The following is a 9,158-nucleotide window of genomic DNA, read 5'->3' as shown; positions in this document are numbered from 1 at the left end:
GGAGGTTGCTGTGAGCATGTAATGCCATGGCACTCTACCCAGGGGGACAGCTTGAGGCTCTGTCTCAAAAAAATCTTCTTATTTTATTTTTGAGACAGAGTCTCATCTCACTATGTTGCCCTCAGGAGAGTGTTTTAGTGTCACAGCTCACAGCAACCTCTAACTCTTGGGCTTAAGTGATTCCCTTGCCTCAGCCTCCTGAGTAGTTGAAACTACAGGTGCCCACCACAACGCCTGGCTATTTTTTTGTTGCAGTTGTCATTGTTGTTTAGCTGGCCCAGACTGGGTTCAAACCCACCAGCCTGGGTGTATGTGGCCGGTGCCCTACTCACTTTTTTTTTTTTTTTTTGCAGTTTTTGGCCTGGGCTGGGTTTGAACCCACCACCTCCGGCATATGGGGCCAGCGCCCTACTCCTTTGAGCCACAGGCGCCGCCCAAATCTTTTTTTTTTAATTGGCAATGTTTAATGTGGAATTTCGCAATTGTTAAGTGTTGGCAACTCAAATTTAAGACAAACAAAACCATCTGTGGGCTGATAGTGCTCCCCACACAATTTCACTGCTCAGACTAGGGGTTGGGGGCCTGTCTGGACCACTGCTAGGCCACAAACCACAACACCTAATGTTGGCCAAGCCTTACCCCACTTCCTTCTCCTACAACCCTCCTGGCACCTTCACAGGACAGTCATGACTCCTGATTTACAGATAGAGCAACTGAAGCTGAGAGAGACAAAGAAAATTGCCCAAGGTCACTTGAGGTGGTGAGGGGGAAGATCTGGGATTGAGAGTGGGATGCAGCTGACCACAAACCCTGTGTTCAGACTGACCCCCTCCAGGAGCCTCAGCATGGCCCCAGGTTCTCTCCTCCCTCCACTCCGCAGATGTGCTTTGGCTCTAACCCTTCATAGGGCACCACAGCTGGAACTTCTGCCTGGGGTGTACCCAGCAGCTATTTGCACCATCACTGAAATCACAGTTCTCTAGAGGGAAGGGATGTTGTGTTAAAAGGAGGGGATAGAGGGTGGCGCCTGTGGCTCAGTGGTTAGGGCATGGCCCCATATACCAAGGATGGTGAGTTCAAACCTGGCCCCGGCCAAACTACAACAAAAAATAGCCAGGTGTTGTGGCAGGTGCCTGTAGTCCCAGCTACTTGGGAGGCTGAGGCAAGAGAATTGCCTAAGCCCAGGAGTTGGAAGTTGCTGTGAGCTATGAGGCCACAGCACTCTACCGAGGGCGATGGAGTGAGACTCTGTCTCTAAAAAAAAAAGAAAGAAAGAAAGAAAAAGAAGGAGGAGAAAGAGCAGGCAGTTGGGGAGTCTGGGGTCTGCGCTGGCCCAGCCCTGCAGGGAATGAGGGACCCCCTGACAGCCAGAGGACTGATACCCCTTGAGGTTGGTCTGTACCTATGTCTAGTGTGTCTCGGGTTGTCCCTTGCCACGTATACCCTGCCAGCATGCTGCTGGTGTTGGCTGTCCCACCTTGGCCTCATTCTTAAAAAGCCAATTTGTGCCAGGTGAGCAGAAAAGAAAGCTGCTGACATTATCAGATCCTGGCAAGGCAGGAGCAGGCTGAGATGTTCATATTCACATTAACATTTGTGTTTCGGTATGTCCAGATCCCCTTTTGCCAAGAGCTAGGGCCACTTTGGACACATACACAGTGACCTGTTTGACCTGCAGATTGCTAGGAAACTGTTTGGAAGCCACATGCCCTTCTGTGGTGAGACACAGTGCTAAGCCTCACGGAGCCAGAAGCCCAGTTGAACAGTTTACTAGCTGTGTGGCCAGGGGCAAATGACACCTTGGGACTCTCATCTGCAAACCAGAGATAATAATAGCACCTACTGCATGGGGCTGTTGTGAGCATAATGAGGTCATACATATGCAAAGTGCTTAGAACCCCACTTGGTATGTGTGAAGTGCTCCCAGGTGGGTACTGTCATTATCTCCAGCCAGGACCAGAAAGAGCCTTCACTGAAGTCAGGATAGGTGAAGGCCTCCTGCTTTAGCACTGCCCTCTCATCTCCATGACAACCCACATCTCAGCCTGGAGTGGGGGCAGCAACCGGAGAGCTGGTAGCCAGAAACTGTCTGTACACTTTTATCTGCCCTGCTTCTCGAGGCTTCTGCCCTGGGATTTATGGCAGTCCTATACATGCTAGAGAACCCTAACTGGACCAAGGTGCTGCAACTTCTTGACTCCAAAGCCACAGACTGGGGAAAACCCTGGGATTCCTAACATCTCAGCTTCCTCCTCTAACTTGACCCCAGTCCAAAAAAACTCACGGAACCCTAGAAGGGTTAGGAACAGCCCAAGAGCCTTCACACTGTACATGAAGGGCATTTGCATTTTTTTGTGTGAATTTGTATTTTTTGTCCAAGGTGGCCCTAACTCTAACATTTAAAAATCAGGAAACTAGGCTTGGCACCTGTAGTTCTGTGGTTAGGGCACCAGCCATGGGTTCAAACTGGGCCCGGCCTTGGTTTGAACAACAATGATGACAACAACAAAATAGCCCAGTGTTGTGGTGGGCAGCTGTAGTCCCAGCTACTTGGAAGGCTGAGGCAAGAGAATCGCTTAAGCGCAAGAGTTTGAAGTTGCTGTGAGCTGTGACACCATACCACTCTACTGAGGGCAACTTAGTGAGACTCTGTCTCCAAAAAAAAAAAATAAATCAGGAAACTTGGGTGGGCAGGGTATCTCATGTCTATAATCCTAGCACTCTGGGAGGCCAAGGTGGGTGGATTGCTAGAGCTCAGGTATTTGAGACTAGCCTGAGCAAGAGCAAGACCCAATCTCTACTAAAATTAGGAAAAAAAAATAGTGGGACATTGTGGCAGGTGCCTGTAGTCCCAGCTGCTTGGGAGACTGAGACAAGAGGATCGCTCAAAACTCTGGAGTTTGAGGTTGCTGTGAGCTATGATGCCAGCACTCTACCCAGGGAGATAGAATTTAAATAATTAAATTAAATTAAATTAAAAATCAGGAAACTTGGCCAGGCATGGTGGCTCATGCCTATAGTCCTAGCACTCTGGGAGTCAAACGCAGGATTGTTGAGCTCAAGAGTTTCAGATCAGCCTGAACAAGAGCCTGTCTCTACTAAAAATAGAAAAATTAGCTGGGCACCTGTTGTCCTAGCTACTAGAGAGGCTGAGGCAGGAGGATCACTTGAGCTCAGGAGTGTGAGGTTGCTGTAAGCTGTGATGCCATGGCAGTCTAGCCCAGGCAGCAGGGTTAGACTGTCTCAAATAAATAAATAAAGTCAGGAAACTGCTTATTATAAAAAGCCAGGTATCTCGCTTTTCTTTAAATAGCCAGAAGACCCAGGAATGACTGGTTGGCATTCCTGCTGGAACAGAAAAGCAGCTGCCCTTGGGCCAGGCCAGGGCCATCAGTTCTTGCTGGAGCCCCACCTTCTAGTACCAGCCCAACCTCTCTGATGTTGGAGGGAATCCAAAGGCTGGGGCCTGGGCTACACTTGCCCTGTGCCTCCTGTGGTGAGATCAGTACAGCTTACCTCCGTCTCCCTTTTCCAGAACTGCCCCTACCCACCCATTTAGAACACATCTGTGAGATAGTAATGATAAAACAAGGAGCCATTGTCAGGGTTCAAGTGGTGGCTTGTCTGAACTCCCAGACCTTTCTAGAGCAACTTAGCACTCAGTGGCTCATAAAACCTGGGGGTGGAGGGTTGGGGGGGAATCATGCCAAGCAGTGAGCGGACTGATAATAGAATACTGCAGAAGGTAGCCTCTCCTTACCAACTGAAATGCAGCACTGAAGGAGGCTCGTGAGCAAACGGTGCGGCCCGCTCTCGTGAGTCACTGGGAGCTGTTACCGGTCAGCCTGTTGTTGGGTAGAAGTGAGGTAGGGTTGCCAGATTTGGCAAATACAAATACAGAACACCTAGTCATATTGAAATTGCAGATGAACCATGGATAATTTTTTAGTATAAGTACATCCCATGCGATATTTGAGACATGTACTAAAAACTTACCTGAAATTCAAGTGCCTCTGGGCATCCTGTGTTTTATCCGACAACCCTGGAATGAGGTCTTATGGCTTTAAACACGATTTTTTAACATGCTCTTTAATTTGATTATTTAATTTTCTTTTTAAATATTTTTATTATTTTTTATTTTTGAGATAGTCTTACTTTGTTTCCCCTGGTAGAGTGCTATGGCATCATAGCTCACAGCAACCTCAAACTCCTAGGCTTAAGCTATCCTCTTGCCTCAGCCTCCCAAGTACCACAACACCCAGCTTTTTTTTTTTTTTAAGAGATGGATTCTTACTCTTGCTCAGGCCGATCTCAAACTCCTGAGCTCAAACATTCTGCCCACCTTGACCTCCCAGGGGCTAGGATTACCAGCGTGAAAACACCTACCTTTCATTGGGCTCCCCATGTACCTGTGTGTGAGCTGCAGGTGACAGGCACACAGGTGTCAAGGAGGCCAGGCTGCACGTTAGGATTGGTGACCCTCTGCAGCCCTCCTGCTGACTCTCTTTTCTCTTCTAGTTGCACCACTGCAGCAGGCAGCATGGCCGTGGACGTGGCAGAATACCACCTGAGCGGTGAGTCCCCAAGGCAGGCCCCTCCCTAGGTCACACCTGCAGGCTATCCCATGGGACCTTTGCATCAGTCTGGAATGGGAGGTGTCAGAGGGACATGAGTAACAGCCTGTTTTGCTGTAAGGACAGTCAGCAACTTGCCCAAGGTCATACACCATTGGACCCATCCGAGGTTCCTGCATCTTTCCATGCAAGCAGTTCCTTCCTGTAATAATGATTATCTCTGTTTGATTTGAGGGGATTCCCCCCTTGTCCTGCTATTCCCTGAGAATGACCCTATCCCCAGGATCTATTCTCCTGGGTCCCTTCATGGAGACTGTTAAGTAGCCAAGGGAAGGAGACCCAGAGAAGGTGTTGTCAGATATATGGAACATTAAACCCAGGAGATCACCCAGTCTAGGAATGCAGCCCCCACCTTTCCACCCTGGGCCCCACCGTCACAGCTACTTAGTCACAGCACTGAGCTGCGAGGTACCCTAGACTCTAGTGGGTGGTGTCAGAGCTGAAATATGCTCACCATCTTTTTTCCGTGTGTTCTCCTCCCCATCTTCAAATGGGAAAAGTGTGGTTCAGCAAGGGAGAAGGACAATGAGTAAGAAACAGGGTCAAGACATGAATTTGGGTATCCTAACTCCCAGGCCAGCTCCTGTCACTCCAGCTCCTGCCCTAATACAGGCCCCAGCCAGGGATTCTCACCATCTATCCATAGGCTCACAGGTCTCAGCCAAGACCCTACATGGCCTTGGGCAAAACCCCTCTGAGCCTCTACTTATCTGTAAAATGGGGACAGTGGAACCTGTGTCAGGGCCGTAGGAAGACTCAGAGAGCTAAAGTAATATGAAGTGCCCACCAGCGCGGCATAAGCACAACCTTCCCAATCAGGCCTCTGCCTGGCCAGGTCCTTGGATCTGCTGCGCGGGTCACCCACACAGGCCTGGCGCCCCGCAGCTTCCTCATCTGTACGGTTGGGATAAGAACAGAACCTTCCTCACAGGATCATTCTGAGAACTCAGTGGGTGCATATGTGTACAGTGCTTGGGACTAGACCTGGCAAATAAATCACACATGGGAAGTGTGTTACTGAGGGGAGCTGTTACTCCTCCCACTCTTCCTCTTCCCCCTTCCTCCTCACTTCCTGCATCACCATAACAGTACTCCATTACATCAACAAATAAGTGAGTATTAGTTGGTATTTCATGTCACCCTCCTGGTGTTTTTCCTTTTGCACCCTCAGCCCCACTCCCCTTTTCTGCCAAACACAGCATAGATGCCTGTCCCTCAGCATCCCAGATCCTCACGTGCAAGAGCCTGGCTCTGCTTTGCCACCTCAGGCCTCTGTTCCTGGCCCCCAGGACAGGGAGTTCACACTGTTGTGTGTGCACAGCACTGTCATGTCCTATGAACGGTGTGCATGGTACTCTAGTGTGAACCACTGAATCCTAGATCTGCGCAGCCCCAGACTCCCAGACTGTCCCCAGACTCCCAGAATGCCCCCACCCCAGCCCTTGTCAGACGCTGGGTGCAGGACCCTCTGTATTCAGGACAAATGGCAGTACTTCCACCCTCACTACCTGCTCTCTCCCACCCCTGGCCTGCCCAACCCTCATTCTTGTGCTATGTGATCTGTACATCAAAATCTGTGCTTACACCGTGTTGGGGATTGTTCTTTTCTCTCTCTCAATGCTGGAAATGCTTCTCTGCATTGCCACAGTGCCATCCTAATGACCTCAATAGTCATTCTTGAAGGCCAGTGACATTTTCTCCTGAGATAGTGCCACCAACCCCCGCCAGCCCCCTCAGTGGGACCTCCAGGCTGTTTCCAGATTTCTGCTGTTATAAATACAGCCTTGATGAATCATGCCAGACATAAAATTTGATGCAACTTGTTGGGACTTTCCCCTTGGAATAAATCCCCCAGAGTGGGACCACAGGGTGGGGGAGATGTTGTCATTGTGTCTTCATTTTCCAGATCAGGAAATTGAAGCCCAGAGAGGCTGGGTGACTTACCTATACTCAGGCTCTGCCATTTCTTACCTCTGAAAAATGGCCTTAAGTAGAGAGATGGATGTGCCCTTTAGCCTCTCTCAGCCTCATTTTTCCTCTTCTACAAAGTAAAGTCAGGGCATCAGAGGGGGCTCAGGGCAAGATGGCTGTCAGGTTGAAGGCTGAGCCTGTGAGTTAATGTTGTAGACTCTGCTTAGAGACCGCTGGGCTCAGAAGAGAGCAGGGCAGGCTGAGCCTCCCCTGCCAGAGGGGCTGCCATGGTATGCGATGCCTCCCCAGTGGTCAGGAACCCCTCCAGCCCTAAGTGCCTCCTCCTGCTCTGCCCTGGGCACTCTGTCTACTCTAGGCGTTTTTTTAAAGACAGTCTTGTTTTGTCGCCCTCGGTAGAGTGCCGTGGTGTCACAGCTCATGAAACCTCCAACTCCTGGGCTTAGGTGATTCCCTTGCCTCAGCCTCCTGAGTAGCTGGAACTACAGGTACCTGCCACAACACCAGGCTATTTTTTGTTGCAGTTTGGCCAGGGCTGGGTTTGAACCCACCACCCTTGTTATATGGGGCCGGCGCCCACTCACTGAGCCACAGGTGCCGCCCTACTCTAGGCTTTTTATACCTGCATTCTTCTTGCCCTAGAATCCCAGGCCCTATTGCCTTGGCCTAGCACCCTTCTGACTCCTCCTATCTCAGCTTACATGTGCCTCCTCCGGGAAGCCTTCCTGGGCTGTTCCCATCATGACTCCTAGCACCCTGTTTTGTCCATTTCATTTTTACTCCCACCCCACCCCCCAGATGTGGAGAACTGGGTGGCCTCAAGGTCGCACATGGCAGTCCAAATCCCCAAGTGCAGCCCTTTGATCAAATCCACACTTCACAGAACAAATTCCTTTTTTTTTTTTTTTTTTGAGACAGAGTCTCACTTTCTTGCCCTGGGTAGAATGCCATGGCATCATACCTCACAGCAACCTCAAACTCTTGGGCTCAAGTGATCCTCTTGCCTCAGCCTCCCAAGTAGCTAGGACTGTAGGCACCCACTACAACATCTGGCTATTTTTAGAGACTTTTGTCTCACTTTTGCTCAGGCTAGTCTCAAACTCTTCAACTCAAGCAATTCACCCGCCTTGGCCTCCCAGAATGGTAAGATTACAGGCATGAGCCACCATACCTGGCTAAATCCCTTTATTAAGAAGGGTCAGTCAACGGGCTGAACTCAAAGATCTAGAAGCCACTGTGGCCCCAAAGCCACAGGTTCCACACTCTCAGCTACTTAAGGATGAGGGTGCTAACAGGGTGCTGGCATAGAGTGGGTGCTCAGTGGATAAATCTCCACCCCTGAGATGTGCTCCCCACCTCTCTCCACCTTGCTGCGCTGGGTCAAGGCCAGCTGGGGTGCTGGTTACCTGCTTACTGTGACGTCTAGCTACCAGAGTTGGTCTCCCAGTGCCATCCCTTCCTGGCTCTGCAACCTTAGGTGAGTCCTTTAGCCTTTCTGTGCCTCAGTTTGCCCATCTGAGTTGAGGTAGAGGTAATACTGAGAAGGGTTTAGGGAACTGTATTTACCAGCAGTGTGACCTTCTGCAAGACGAACCTGGCTCTGCTTTGGGAGAGTCGAGTCAGATCTCCAAGTAGAGTGACACGTGACCTTTTAACATGTGTGGTCCTGCCACCGGCAAGGTACTGTGCTGGGTGAGGACTCCCCACCACCATTGAGGGGGTAGTTATAGTAATTACCATGTTTGGGGACCATGGGCTCAGATGAGTAGAGAAAAAGCATTCAAGCAACTGGAGCGTCACCCAGCCCTGCACATCCTATAGCCTGTCTCTTCTGGCTGAATCATTTGTCTGTTTGTTTTACTGAGAGATAAAATTCACATACTGAATAATTCAACCATGTGAAGTGTCCAGTTTAGTGGGTTTTAGTATATTGTGCAACCAGCAGCATAATTTTTTTTTTTTTTGCAATTTTTGGCTGGGGCTGGGTTTGAACCCACCACCTCCAGCATATGCGGCCGGCGCCCTATTCTTTGAGCCACAGGTGCCACCCCAGCAGCACAATTTTTGGAATGTTTTCCTCACCCCCAAAAAGAAACCCTGACCCCTCCAACTCCCCCAGCCTCTGCTAATGACTGACTGTGCTCCTACATTTGTATAGATTCTATCTGTCCCTGTTCTGGACATTCCATATACAGGTTCAGAATCTCGTGTCCCAAAAATCTGAAATCTGAAATGCTCCAAAATCTGAAACTTTTTAAGCCCTGACATGACACTCAAAGGAAGTATTCATTGGAGAATTTTGGATTTAAGATTTTAGGTTAAGGGCCAGGTGACGTGAGGATCACGCCTGTAATCCTGGCACTCTGAGAGGCCAAAGCAGGTGGATTGCCGTGAGCTCACAGGTTCAAGACCAACCTGAGCAAGAGTGAGACCCTGTCTCTAAAAAAAATAGCCAAGCTCTGCGCCTGTAGCTCAGCAGCTAGGGCACCAGCCATATACACCAGACGGAGCTGGCAGTTTTGAACCTAGCCCAGGGCTGCCAAACAACAGTGACAACTACAACCAAAAAAAAAAAAAAATAGCCAGGCATTGTGG

General features: G+C 49.8%; 1 protein-coding gene across 1 annotated transcript in view; it reads left to right on the top strand.

The window, feature by feature from the left end:
• The first annotated feature begins 4,530 nt into the window (after nucleotides 1-4,530).
• The window catches only part of SYT12 (synaptotagmin 12), an 18,944-nt gene continuing 14,316 nt past the window's right edge, over nucleotides 4,531-9,158 (top strand). The window contains exon 1 of the mRNA XM_003798332.3: nucleotides 4,531-4,574. Within this exon, the coding sequence (XP_003798380.1) occupies nucleotides 4,541-4,574 (34 nt within the window). The 5' untranslated portion in view covers nucleotides 4,531-4,540. The remainder of the gene's footprint in view (nucleotides 4,575-9,158) is intronic.

This window comes from Otolemur garnettii, unplaced genomic scaffold (genome assembly GCF_000181295.1).
Source record: "Otolemur garnettii isolate 467f Iridium unplaced genomic scaffold, OtoGar3 scaffold00134, whole genome shotgun sequence".
NCBI lineage: Eukaryota > Metazoa > Chordata > Mammalia > Primates > Galagidae > Otolemur > Otolemur garnettii.
The sequence above is the reverse complement of the archived record's forward strand: the minus strand, read 5'-3'. Positions and strand labels throughout refer to the sequence as shown.